The 14,345-nt window shown below is 41.0% G+C and overlaps 2 protein-coding genes across 2 annotated transcripts; both read left to right on the top strand.

The window, feature by feature from the left end:
* The first annotated feature begins 801 nt into the window (after nucleotides 1-801).
* On the top strand, nucleotides 802-2,145 carry LOC141452016 (uncharacterized). Its single transcript, XM_074123838.1, has one exon. The coding sequence runs from the start codon at nucleotides 802-804 to the stop codon at nucleotides 2,143-2,145; it is 1,344 nt and encodes a 447-aa protein (XP_073979939.1).
* A 116-nt stretch (nucleotides 2,146-2,261) lies between these two features.
* On the top strand, nucleotides 2,262-2,687 carry LOC141452017 (uncharacterized). The gene has a single exon (XM_074123839.1). It carries the CDS (start codon nucleotides 2,262-2,264, stop codon nucleotides 2,685-2,687), a length of 426 nt encoding a protein of 141 aa, XP_073979940.1.
* Nucleotides 2,688-14,345: the final 11,658 nt, after the last annotated feature.

Genomic DNA, 14,345 nt, shown 5'->3' on the forward strand with positions numbered 1-14,345 from the left:
TATTATAAAATTTTGCTCAAGCATAAGTATGGTCAGGTGACAGCCCCCAAGGTAATCACTGACCCAGCTCTCCCATAAAATAAGCCTTCGACTGGAGCCCTTCCTTGCAAGTCTGAGTCTGAGCCAATTGCCTTTTGCCTTTGTCACAACCCTGAGCTCGACACGGAGTCAGAACAGTCAGTTTCCTCTAGCCTGTCTCAAATTTGGACAACTTCCCAAGAGGAAGCCATTCCTCAGCAATCTGCTAGTCCCATATTCGCTATTCAACTTCCTCCACCTAAACCACAACGTTTAACTGGAACGCGGCGCCCGCTGCAAAGACTTACTACCACCGTTTTTGAACCTTTTCCTCCTACCATAATTTCTGCGGAAGTCAACCCCTCTGACAGCTCAACGCTGCTCGTTGATTCCTCTTCCGTTAATCCTGTGTCAGATATCTCTATTCAACCCACAGTACTACGCCTCAGCTCTGGTAAAGTCTCCCAACCAATTCAGCACCCTCCTGACCAGGTCTTATCCCGTCTCATGGAGAGGATGTTTGCCCTAGGGGAAGTGTCTGAGGTCTCACCTCTTACCCCAGAGGAGTTAAAGGCAGAAGTCATGTTTCTCTAAGTCATGTTTTCGGTTCCCCAATGGTCGTTTCTCTGTGGCTTTGCCACTTAAAACCAGTCCTTGCTGTCTAGGAGAAACTAGAAAAATCGCGCTAAGGCGCCTTCTCCAAACTGAGTCTCGTTATGCGAAGTCCCCACATCTCCGTACTCCCTCGTCCAGTTTATGCGAGACTATTTAGAGTCCGAACACATGGAGCTGGCACCTCCTCTTAAGTCAGGTCAAATTGCTTATTATATTCCCCATCACGCAGTGCACCGTCCAGATGATCCCCCGGAAAAAATTAGAGTGGTCTTTAACGCATCCCAAAAGTCCTCCTCAGGCATCTCACTCAATGAACTCTTACTCCCTGGACCTAGATTACAGCTTGACATCTGGAAGGTTGTTACCAGATTCAGAGTTGACGGGTGGGTATTTACAGCCGATATTCGTCAAATGTTTCGCCAGATATTGCACCTCCCTGAAGATAGAGACCTATTACGTATCCTTTGGCGCTTCGATACCAGCCAACCGGTTCAGGAGTACAGACTGTGTACTGTCACTTATGGAACCACGTCAGCGCCCTATCTAGCATGTCGCGTGCTACAAGAGTTAGCCCTCACTTCGCAGAACTCCTTTCCTCAAGCAGCAGAGATTCTCAAGGATCGGACTTATGTCGATGACATTTCCGGAGGAGGTCCCACTCTAGAAGCGGCCCTGAAATCGAGAGATCAACTCACAAGATTACTAAGTCAAGCTCAAATCGAGCTCAGAAAATGGGCATCTAATCATTCTCGACTATTAGATAAAATACCCCCTGACCATCTTCTCCCAGCCATGTCCTCTGTATGTCTAGAAAACGACGAGGAGTCGCAATTAAAAATTCATGGCCTCTGTTGGAATCCCTTACAAGACTATTTTCATTTTTTGATTCGTTCAGTCCCCAATATTCAAACAAAAAGACAGCCAGCTAGTCAGATTGCCAAGGTCTTTGATCCGTTGGGATGGTTAATCCCGATAACAGTTTTTGCTCGTGCAATATTTCGGGTTGTTTGTCAAGCCTCCTTTAACTGGGATGACCCTTTGCCTGCATCCATTATCCAGGAGTGGTCTCAGTTTGCTGTCACCCTTCCGGAACTTTCAAATATCCGTATCCCTAGATTCTTGTCTTCGTCTACTCCTAAGTTATATTTAAACGGTTTTGCTGACGCATCAGAACGGGCGTACGCGGCGGTAGTGTATCTTGTGGCATTATCTGAAGAACCAGTTATTAGCTTGGTCATGTCCAAAGCCAGAATGGCTCCAATGAAACCTGTTACACTCCCACGTCTGGAGCTTTGCGCCTCTCATCTCCTGGTCCTCACTCTCCACAAAGTCAGCCCCCTTTTCCCTCAGATACATTTTAGCTTTTTCAGATTCCACCATAGCTCTGGCATGGATAACAGCTACTCCACCTCCGCATTGGAAGGTATTCGTCGGCAACAGAGTGGCTGCCATATTAGAAAAGGTTCTCGCTTCCCAATGGTTTCACGTCTCATCCTCACAGAACCCTGCTGACTGTGCCTCACGTGGGTTACGCCCACAGGAATTAGTAAACCACCATTTATGGTGGGAAGGCCCTCCCTGGCTAAAATTAAATCCAGAGTCAAGTAAGTGCAGATTTGTCTGACCCGATGGTAGGAGCAGAAATTCGCTCCCAGGCTCTTAATGTATCGTCCGCCGCCTCCTGCCCCGAGGAGTTAGAGTCCAAGTTTTCCACTTTGCATACACTTATAAATGTAGTAGCCTGGTGCCTAAGATTCGCCCATAATGCCAGAAATTCAGCCCATCAAATGTCAGGTCCATTAAAGGTCAAAGATCGAGGTGAAGCCTGGCGTGCCCTGATTATTCGAGCTCAGCGACATTCATTTTTAAAAGAAATTCAAGATGCCCAATCCTCCAGACCTAAATTACGCCTGGTCAAAACTTTAGGCCTATTCGTCCATGTTGACGGAGTGTTGCGCGTTGGAGGAAGATTGAGACTAGCCAATATCCCTGAGTCTAGTAAACATCCTGCCTTGTTGCCCTCGCAACACCCCCTCACAGCCCTAGTCATATAAGATGCCCACACATCCAACCTCCATGTAGGTCCCACTGCCACTCACGCATTTCTGCGTAGTCGATATTGGATTGTCAATGGTAAAAATGTAGTTCGCCGTCAATTGTCAGCCTGTAACAAGTGTTTCAGTATCAAGCCTACACCCTTTAACCCGCCCATGGGACAACTGCCAGAAGGAAGAGCCAGCGCCACACCACCCTTCACGACTACTGGTATTGACTACGCAGGCCCCTTCAACGTAAATATTGCGTCGCTTCGGTCCGCCTAGGTCCTCCAATGCTACCTCGCTATCTTCATTTGCTTCTCGACAAAAGCCATGCACTTAGAATTTGTCACCGACCTCACGACTCAAGCTTTTTTGGCCGCCTTAAATCGTTTTATCGCTAGGCGAGGAGTGCCTAGCCATATATGGTCCGACAATGGCACAAATTTTGTAGGTGCGACAAGGAAACTTAAGGAAATCTCTGCATTGCTGAATGATGCCAAGTCCCAGGAGGCTATCCTAGGTGAGTCCGGCAGAAGAGGGAATAGCATTTTATACCACCTAGAGCGCCACACTTTGGAGGCCTATGGGAAGCCGCTGTGAAATCTACAAAGCGGTTGCTGAAGATCACCTTAGGCTTGCAGGAACCCACTATGGAGTGTTTCCTCACTATCATCTGCCAAGTTGAAGCCATATTAAATTCTCGGCCGCTCACAGCTGTTTCGTCCTCGCCAGACGATTTACAAGTACTAACGCCAGGACACTTTTTAATTATGCGTCCAATGACTGCTCTTCCGACTTGTGACTTCCTGAATCAACGCAATGCGCTCAGGTCTAAGTGGGCAATGGCCCAATTCACTGTTGGCCAGTTTTGGCGACGATGGCACCGGTAGTACCTCCTTGACCAGCAGGCTATTATCAAATGGCATTCGCCTTCCTTCCCGGCGGCAGAAGGACAAATAGTCATGATCATGGACGACAACCTTCCTCCACAGCAATGGTCCATAGGCCGAATCGTCAAACTTCATCACGGTCGAGACAGCGTGGCCAGGGTGGCCGAGGTTAAGACTACTTCAGGACTGATCAGCCGGCCTGTCCGGAAGTTTTGTCCCCTACCAAATCAGTAAGTGGATCTCAGCCGAGTCCTGCGGGGGAGGATGTTGGATCCCCGAACAAGTTGCGGCCCCCCTCCGGACTAGAAGTTTTTTGTTGTGTGTATATATTTGTAGTTGTAAATGAAACAATAAAAGAGTGTCATTTATTTTTCTTGGATACTTTTTCTTTTTTTTGTGTACGCTATTTTTATTGCATTTTCCACTTATTTTTTTTAAAAAAAATAGAAGATGTTATCTTTAAACAGTAAATATATATTGTTATTATTATTATTATTATTAATTGGTTTTAGGAAAATGGCTTGTACATGTGACCCTTGTGTGTCAAGTGTCTAAACAAAATATCTCCAAAACTAATAAACTGATAACTGCATGCATGTTGTACCGCAGCTTAGCAATCAAAATTCCTCCATCGGAAAAACCCCTGTAACGAAAGAATTCATTTCTCTCTTTTTTTAAATTTTATCAAACATCGCTCCAACGACTTTCTTTAAAGTTCGCAATACATTAAACTCAATATGGTCTACTGCAATCGTAATCTTAATGACAAGCGAAATTGCATGTCCAACTTCCGTCAAGTTGGTATGGCCACTTTAAATCCTTAATAACTTTTTCAATTTTTGAGCTTAATGGCTGAAATTTGGTGAATGGCCGTCACAAACGAATGGTAAAAAGAAATTTTCAAAGAACTCAAAACTAAAAGGTGGCCATGCCAACTTGACAGCTAATATCTCGCTTGGTATGACGGCACAAACGAAAAAAACTTTTGAAATTATTAAAATAGTTATTTGTAAAGTTGTAGGTAAAAGAAAAATACTATTATTTGCTGAACTAGATAAGTATTTATGCCTAAATATAAACCCATCAGCCGCAGGTGTATGCTAGCAGTTTAGTTGACGTAGAGTTGTGCTGATGGCGTCAGTATGTCTGAAAAGGAGTGTAATAGGGGGGGGGGCAATTAATATAAAATAAAATGTTCGACCACTGCAATTTAAATTTAGTCAAAGAAGGATCAGGGGTGGGGGACACCACCAACACTTGAAATACCCTTATGTAAAAAATATAATTAATGTTTATTCAACAATTAGGAATAAATGACAACGTTTACAACGCACTTAACAAAAGGAATAAAGTCGATATTACAATTAAAGAATAAATGACAACTTACAAAGCACTTAACAAAACGAATAAATTCTATATTTAATTCCTTCTTAATTACTAGACGCAGTATTGGGGATAATTATTCAAGGAACAATTAATATAACGACAGAGTTCTGACTCTCTTTTAGCGCTAATACCTGGCACGGTATTGGAAAGGATACAGTTTTGACAATGCATTAAATGTGCAAGGCTGTGCACAGGGAATTCTCTATTCTCTATAGTTACAAATACCATACAAGGTATCCTGGCATAAATTATTATTGGAACCATCAGAACCCCAGACGGGGGTGGCAAGTAATTTTCTCTTAATAATGAATGTACAAGACTTACATATGTACATGTCAGATACAGAAGGTGCAATAAATGATAACAATATGGCCATTAAAGTCCAATTCTTAACAGACAATCTCTCCTCATTAGCACTGGCACATGTTCCTCCGGCGGAAGGACGCCATCAATTTGGCGGACCGACGCACAGCACACAAGGTCAGTCAGCAGTTCCGTCTCTGTTGAGGTGCCCAAGGGCAACTGAACTTCTGCCTTGCACTGGCCACCATCCCCACCACGTCCAAACAACCAATGCTGCCAACGGATAATTGTCGCTCAAAGAAAATTCTGGTCAAGGAGGGCCGCAACTCCTTGCGAGGATCCAACAATGTCAGTAACAGTTTTTCTTTTATAACTTCTTTAATATTGCGGCACCAACGATGAAATTTGGTGAATCGCCGGCACAAACGAGGCCAAAGAGAATGGCAAAAAGGAATTTTGAAAAATCTTAAAGACAAGCAAAATCGCATGTCCAACTTCCGTCAAGTTGGTATGGCTACTTCAAATCCTTAATAACTTTTTCAATTTTTGAGCTACAATGGACCCTATAGTTGTGAGTCCTGTGGTCCGGTCTATTAGACAGAGCTGGGCCAAATCAACCACCAGATTGCTTCCGGCGAGAAAGTCTGCCCCAAGTATGTGCTGCGTGACGTTGTCCACGATGAAATCCCACACGAACAGTCGGCGTAAGCCAAAATCCAAGCTCTTCCTTTGTTCTCCATAAGTTGGGTTTGGAGTTAGCCGCATACTGGCTGAATCCTGAGTCTCGTTCCCTGGCCTTGTTACAGTTGGGGATGATGGATATCGCCGCGCCAGTGTCCACCAGGGATCTTGTCCCTGTTTTTAAGTCAGTTACGAAGAGACGGCGGAATTTATTAGCGGTAGCGGCTTCCGCCTTCCCGTCTACCGCGTCACATTTGTTGAGGCTGGCTGGTGGTCCCCCACCGAAACAAAGGTTTCTTGCACTTTGTGGCCTTCTCCCCATCCTTGGGAGCTTCTTGGTCACGGTTACGAGACCTACTTCTTCCACGGTTGCCGCGCTGAATTGTAGTGGCCAATGAAGAAAATTGTTCATGCAAATCTTGAAGTTGCTTCTCCAGTCGAGCAAGTCTGTCGCCGTTAGTATCCCTCACAGCGTGAACTGAGGTGTTGGAGTCTACCTCCATTACCTTGTCTGCCACAGTGGCCAACTTGTCTAGGTCGTCCTGTTCAATAGCGGCTAGAATCCCTCTCACTCTCTGCGGTAGTGCTCGCAGCCAAACGGTACGTAAGACGCCGTCCGACATCGATGTACCCGCTTGGTTTTGCATTTGTCGCAACAGATGTGAAGGAGTCATGTCGCCAAGCTGTGTTTGTTCCAGAAGCCTTAATATCCTTTTCTCCTGGCTTTGACTGTAGATAGCGATCAGTTTTCCTTCGTGGACGTGTAAGGCTCTCGACCAAGTGTGTAAGCACCTGATACGGTAGCTGACCAACAAGGGCTTGAAGTCGTCCAGCCTCGCTCTTGATCTTGTAGGCCCCAAATAAAGCTTCGATTTGTAGAAACCATAATGCTGGATTTTCCTCCTAGAACTGGGGCAACTTAACGAGGCTTACAGCCTCTGTGTCCGGGGCTGGCTCGAGCGGTGCGTCCCTCGCTTCAGTCATCACGTCGGGGTCACCAATTGTTGTATACTTATGTGGCAGCTTGTGTAGTCCAGTAAACAAGCTATTTTTTCTCACCGCTCGCAGGTACACGTAACTAGATGGCCCTGGAAAGGACCGTTCACAAAAAATATGTTGGCACACGAATCACCTATGGCGCACACAGTTGGGTGGCCCTGAAAAGGCTCGTTCACAATGTTGGTGAAGGTGAATGTGCCGCTCTGAGAATGGCTTGAACACAGCGCGAGCCCACAGAAAAAGTGAAGTGAGAGGCCCTGAAAAGGGCCGTTTGCTAATACCAGTCAACCGGCTTTGGGAGCCCCGGCAGTTTGGCCAGCACCCCGATAAACCCCGGTACCAATTGGCCTGGTCCAAGCTCCTATCTCACACTGTGGTAGCGCTGGTGATTCTGCTTGCCTCTGTAGCGGCTCTGTGTACTGCACTTTCTTCTTTCTTCAAAATACAGGGGTTAAGTGATCGATATTTTTTTCTGGTCCGGACAGTGAGGTCCTTTTGTTGGTACAGAGATCCAGGTGGTTTTAAGAGTAAGACCCAGTCAGCAATCTTCGAGCTAGTGTAGCTATTGTGGATGTCTTCAAGTTGAAAAATTTTCTTAGACTGATGCAGACAAGGCCGATTCTGCCCTTTTTATAGCAAAGCCGACCGTGTCGCGCTCTGGCGTCGCGACTGCGTCGCTATCTCTGTACCGTCCAAAGAACCAAACTGCCATTCCAGAGTCTTGAGAAAGACTTTTAAAATTGGCTATTTGCCTCTTTTCCTTCTTTATTTTTATTTAGTAAACAATCATATATACTTATAAAAAATTATATTCTTTCTATTTACAAAAATTATGTAGCTGTTCAATTATATAGCAAAGCAAAGTTGGGGTTCCAACACAATGCAATGCAATAAAAAGAGTTTATCCTCGCTTGATGATAAACGTTTTATTTTAGATGATTGCATAAATACCCTACTTTTTGGACACTATCGGCTTGACACATCATCTTCATCTTCATCATGTTCGCAATAGCTAATCTTTTTTGACGTAATGAGAGGTATTTTTCAACCAATGATAGATTTGTAATGTAATATTTAGATCATTCAATTAATCAATGTATACTTAATGTTATTACCTTAGTGTTACATAAGTTTGTAAAAATAATAAGTAGTAGATATAAAGTGGGGATCCTGGCGCAGTGGCAAATGAGCCAGGCCCCCCAGCTGCCACTGGTTTACGTTATCCTTACCCCTCTCCATCAACATTGTGCAGGTAGTCCCATTGGTTAAGATGATAATTGAAGGAGAGGGGGTCGTTGAAACTGCTTCGTGGATAGCATAGCAATCTAAAATTTTACCTATATGAGATCCGGTTTTGTAAATGTCAAGGTTACGTAGGCGACTGTGTTATTGCAGAAGTGCGCGCTGCTGGAACATGTTCGTGCACCGGTGGTGTTGAGATCCGGTTTTTAAATGTTAAGGGTACGTAGGCGACAGTGGCTGTTGGAAGGGTTTTTCCCACCAGTTATAATTTATAGTTTTGTTCACTCCAAAGTCTTAATTCCTTTACCGGCGAGTATAATAAACAGGATATAATTATTTTATCTTAATGAAACATATTTATTATAGTATGATAGAAACTCTTAGCAATAAATTTGAATCTTACGGCCGTCATGTAGCGATTAGAATTTAAATTGGAAATCGTTGTTACACAGTTTTTTTTTTAAGTGGTTTGCACATCCAACTCTAAAAAGGTTACTCTGGTTGGTTTTTTACTTTTATTCCAAGTCTTAGAGTGGGGGTTCTCCGATGTGTATAAATAGGCCGGGTTTAGATGGAAGACATTGCACAACACCTGACCACCATACCGGACCATAATGTAAGTAGACATAATTTTCTTGTTTTTTTTTGTTTTTTGGTTTAATTGTTCAGATATGTTTAAAGTTCAATAGTATTTTGTTTTTTTTGTGGCTAGGGATCTTTGTCAAGCACTCAATTCTGCGAGCACTAAAGGTGCAGTCTACATAAAACCAGCAGATTTAATAACAGGAAGAAAGTATAAAATAAAGAAGATAGGAGTGCTGGACACCAGGTACGGGAAGTCATTGAGAGTGACTATAGCATACGACCAAGGGATCGCACATCTCTTCCTGCCCAAGAGGATTCTTCAGGCAATCGATGAACAGCTAATTAACAGTTATAAAGGTAATCTTAACCTCATTTATCTGGGCGAAAAAGGAGGGTCCCAATTATACAAATTTGTAACTGTGGCTGATAAAGAAACGCAGGCGGGTTTGGAAGAAGAGGAAGAGGAAGAAGAAGAATAATTAAAACGTAATAAGACATGTCTATTGTGGATGCGTCAAGACATAGAATAGATGTTAAATATAGACGCGTTTAGGTGTGACCCGTCAAGACATGTTTTATAATATATGCGTTTTAGGAGAAGGGTTATTTTATTCTTGTAAAAAATATATATTTTATTCTAGACGCGTTTTTTAGGTGAAGGGTTTTTTTATTCTTTCTTTACTCTTGTAAAACAATTATGAATTCAGAGAACTATTAGAAGTTGATAATTATGTATGTGTTAGGTATAGTGTGTACATAACTAAAAAAGACGGAAACATATGTGACGATTGCGGAGAATCGTATGATGTTTGTGACCTCTTAGACCTCAAAAGTACTCACATTTTACGTAAACGTTCGAAAAAAAGGAAAATATAAAATGCTCCTTATGTAAGTCCTTGTTGATGACAATTCAGTCTGCCCAGTCATGCGCTTTTTGTGATAAGCAATTAGACAAAATGATTTTTGACCGTGCCTCTAAAGAAGGGTGGGTTATTGTTTGTAAACAATAAAATAAAGTAAAAAAGGTTTTGACCGTCAGTCCGTGGTAAAACATGGAACTTGCAGCAGCAGCTCAAAGTGAAGTATGTAAAAAGTATTTTAGTAGTGGGAAAAATTTAACACGGCATAGACTAACTTGTTCAAAATCCTATACTTGTAAATATTGCAGGAAAAAATTTCTCAGCCATGCAAATGGTATAAGACATGAAACAACTTGTCCTGAGGAACCTAAGAAGAAGAAGAAGAAGAAGAAGAAGAAGTTCAACCTATGGGAACCGAAAAAAGATGAATTATATTCTGATCAACGGGAAGAAATTGAGTATGAAACTGCGTTTAAACATAGATTGAAATCTTGGTTCTTTAGCTGCGTTACGTGTCAAGATCTGCATGAATTTCTCTCAAACATTAGAGGTAAAATTATAGACAAAATTAAAAAACTACTTGAAAGTTATACTGCAATTAAAGTTAACATCATGGTGGAGTGTGTTTTCGTAAATACTCTCGATGAGAAAACTGATAGATCGTTTAAGACGAAAAACAAGACAGTGTTTCAAGCAACAGATGTAGCAGAGTTTATAGATGAGGAATTTGCCTCAATCATTGTGGAAAAGGAGGAAGCTCAAATGAAGAAAAGCGGATGGTCATTGAAAAAGGTTAATGGCCTGCGGCTACGAATTAACAAGTATTCGCCGCTCTCCTTCAAGGACAGTTCCTACATAGCATTACCGGAAGTGATTGAGAGGAAAAAGGCAAGCCTCAATGCAAGCATCAATGTTAAAAATAATGACTTTGAGTGTTTTAGATATGCCATACTGGCAAAACTTGTGACCAAGGATGCTGCACGCATGAGTAAATACAAAAATCTAGTGCATGGCTATAATTTTGATTGCATAACATTTCCAACTCCGCTCTCTAGCATACCGATATTTGAAAAAATGAATAATATCTCCATAAATGTATTCGGTCTTGAAGAGAATAATAGTTTATTCCCTTTAAAGGTTGTGAAAGAGGAACTGGCTGATCATAGGGATTTACTTTTGCTTAGCGACGATGAAGGTAGAACTCATTATGTGTATGTGAAGAATTTTGACAAATTGATACGTTTGCAGAAAACTAGACGGAAATGTGGGATAAAAGTGTGTAAATGGTGTTTCACACATTATCAGACTCTAAATGGAGAGTCGGCTGAGGAAAAACTAAATGAACATTCCAGATTCTGCACTGAACACCAGGTTGCAAGAATCGAGATGCCTGTGGAAAAGCCCTACCTTCAATTGGAACATATGGAGCGAGTGCTGCTGGTGCCGTACGTCATTTATGCAGATTTTGAGGCAATATTACAACCTGTGATTGGGTGTGATCCTAATCCTCAAGATACGTATACAAACATTTATAGTAAACATATTCCTATGAGTTTTTGTATTTATGTGAAGGAATCTGCGCAAGTGTGTGACGTACCCTCATCATTACCCAAAAAACCATACATCTATAGAGGTGGAAATGATGCAGCACATTTTGTTGAATGTTTAAAGAGAATAGCTGAAGAGATATTAAGATTCTATTCACTTCCAAATACTGCCATGGTTATAAGTGAAGAAGAGGAATTGTCTTTTCAAAACGCACACACCTGTCACCTATGCAATCAGCAAATAGAGGAAGGGCAAACAAAGGTGAGGGATCATTGTCATATAACTTGTAAATATAGAGGTGCTGCGCATGATTATTGCAATTTAAGGATTAAAAATCCCACTTTTATACCCGTCCTGCTGCATAATTTAAGCGGTTATGATAGTCACTTTATTGTTAAAGAGTTGGGCTTTGACGAGGAGACTATTGACTTGATACCAAGTAGTAGTGAAAAGTATATTTCCTTCTCTAAAAGTATCAACAGTGGTAGAATAAAACTGCGATTTTTGGACACTTTCCGCTTCATGCTATCCAGTCTAGATTCTCTAGTGAGAAATCTCTCAGAGTTGGAAGAAGTGAATAGATTTTTCCCCTCAAAACATGCAGATTTACTGACTAGAAAAGGTATATTTCCCTATGAATACATAACCGATTGGAACAAACTTGAAGAGACCTCACTTCCGCCTGAAGAATATTTCTGTAGCAGGCTTAATCAAAGTGGCATTAGCCAAGAGGATTATGAACATGCAGTTAATGTGTGGAATACATTCCAGTTTAAATTTTTGGGACAATATGCAAATCATTACCTTCTCCTAGACACTCTTCAATTATGTTCTGTGTTTGAAAATTTTCGCACAATTACGTTGAAAAATCACAAACTGGACCCATGTCATTACTATACAGCTCCTGGATTAACATTTGATGCAATGCTAAAATTTACAAACGTTCGTCTACAACTGTTGACCGACTACGATTTGATACTGCTACTTGTGAGAGGGATCAGAGGTGGTATGTGTCAGGTATCACATAGGTACGCTCGCGCCAACAACCATTACATGACTGATTATGATGCGAATAAGGAGAGTACATTTATATCTTACCAAGACTGTACGAATTTGTATGGAAAAGCTATGACAATGTCTCTACCTTACGGAGGATTTCAATGGGCGCCCCCAGAGACTTTCTCCTTAGAGTCTACACACGATGATGATGATGTTTGATATATCCTGGACGTTGATCTGGAATATCCAAGCCAACTACACAAGTTACACAACGATCTACCCTTTCTACCAGAAACTATTACAATTAATAAATACAAGAAGCTAGTTCCACATTTAGGTACGCGTAAAAATTATGTTGTTCATCACGTTACTCTACGACAAGCGTTAGAGCATGGTTTGAAATTGGTGAAAATTAATCGTGTACTAAAGTTTAATCAATCTAAATGGTCAAGTCCGTATGTGGAATTTAATGCCGAGCTTAGAAAGGTGGCTAGAAATGATTTTGAAAGACTTTTTCAAATTGATGAATAATGCAATTTTTGGTAAATCAATGGAGAACATACGTAAACGGGTGAACATTCAATTGGTTTCTAGTGCGAGGAAAATTGAACGTTTAGTAGCTAGACCAGATTTCATTGATCGTACAATAATTGGTGAGAACTTGGCCGCAATTCACATTGCTAAAAAGTGTATTGTATTCAACAAACCAATTTATGTGGGAATGAGCATTTTATACCTATCAAAAACTGTAATGTATAATTATCACTATAACATAATGTTACCTAAATACAGTGTAGAGAAATTAAAACTCTGCTATGTCGATACCGACTCTTTCACATACTTCCTAAAAACCCAGGATTTTTATAAAGATATGTCAAGTTTATTAGATTATATGGATACATCTGATTATCCCGCCAACCATCCCTGTTATTCCATCAAAAATAGAAAAGTTATGGGGACATTTAAAGATGAAGTGGCGGGTAAGATAATTAGAGGTTTTGTAAGGCTTAGAGCCAAAATATATTCCATCGATGTAGAGGGGGGAAAAAATATTAAAAAAGTGAAAGGAATTAAAAGTAGTTCTGTGCAATAGACCATATGTTTCCAAGATTATGTAGACTGTTTGTTCTCTAAAAATGAACATAAAACTTTGATGAGTGTAATACAGTCAAAGAAACATGTAGTGCATACTAGTGAAATAAACAAGGTATCTTTATCACCATTTGATGATAAAAGAGAGATCCTTGCAGACAATGTTCAAACATTAGCCATAGGTTATAAGGCATCTATGTAATAATCACCATAATTATTTGTAAAATAAAAAATATTTTATAAGGCATCTATGTAATCACCATAATTATTTGTAAAATAAAATATTTAAAAAAAAAGTGTGTTTTTCTTTCTCCTCCAAAAAAAAAAAAGACAAGTTTTCAAATAATCATTTTTTATTTTTAAAAATATATTTACATATTAAAAAAATATTGACATAAAAAAAAAAATATTATAAACAGGTCTTCTTCCACTCGCAGTCTTGCGAATGGCTGCAGCAGAGGCACATCCTCCTTCTCCCCCTCTTGATGTTGACTTCACTGCCACAAAAGAAGCATGTAACTGTTTTCCTATAGTGATAATATCCGTGGATGGCGAGTAGATTTCCATCCAGTTCACCATCATAATTACTGAAGGTTTTAATTCTTGCATCCATTTGCTCCATGTTCACCTTGTCCAGATTTGCATTTATCCAAAAAGCCAACTGTTTTGCTCGCTTTAGCGAGCAATACTGCGTTCTATAGGAATGAGTATCCTCGCATATTTCAAACAATGTAGTCCCTGGCAGTTTCTGTAAGGACGGACATCCAAATTCGCCCAAGTCTAGAACATCTCTTCCCAGGATATTCCCTAAGTGTTTACACTTGTCGTAGCCTTTTGCGAATATTGCTCTGAAATCTTGGATAACTTGTTGGAGTAATGTAGTAAATTCTTCATATCTCACGTCCCCTTTGGTCCATTCTATGGCATGGAGATTGCTCTCCAGCCATTTGTTTGGGTAGCTTCTGCCCTCTTCCAACTTCTCCTCTGGCGATTTGAGTAGACAATGCGCAATAACTGCGTAATTAAGGAGATCGATAAGGATGATCTCCTTAACTATAAACTTTTTCTTGAAAAGAAAAGCTTGGATA

Source organism: Rhodnius prolixus, unplaced genomic scaffold (genome assembly GCF_049639745.1).
Source record: "Rhodnius prolixus isolate KJV_2025 unplaced genomic scaffold, Rpr scaffold_26, whole genome shotgun sequence".
In the NCBI taxonomy this organism is placed as follows: Eukaryota; Metazoa; Arthropoda; class Insecta; order Hemiptera; family Reduviidae; genus Rhodnius; species Rhodnius prolixus.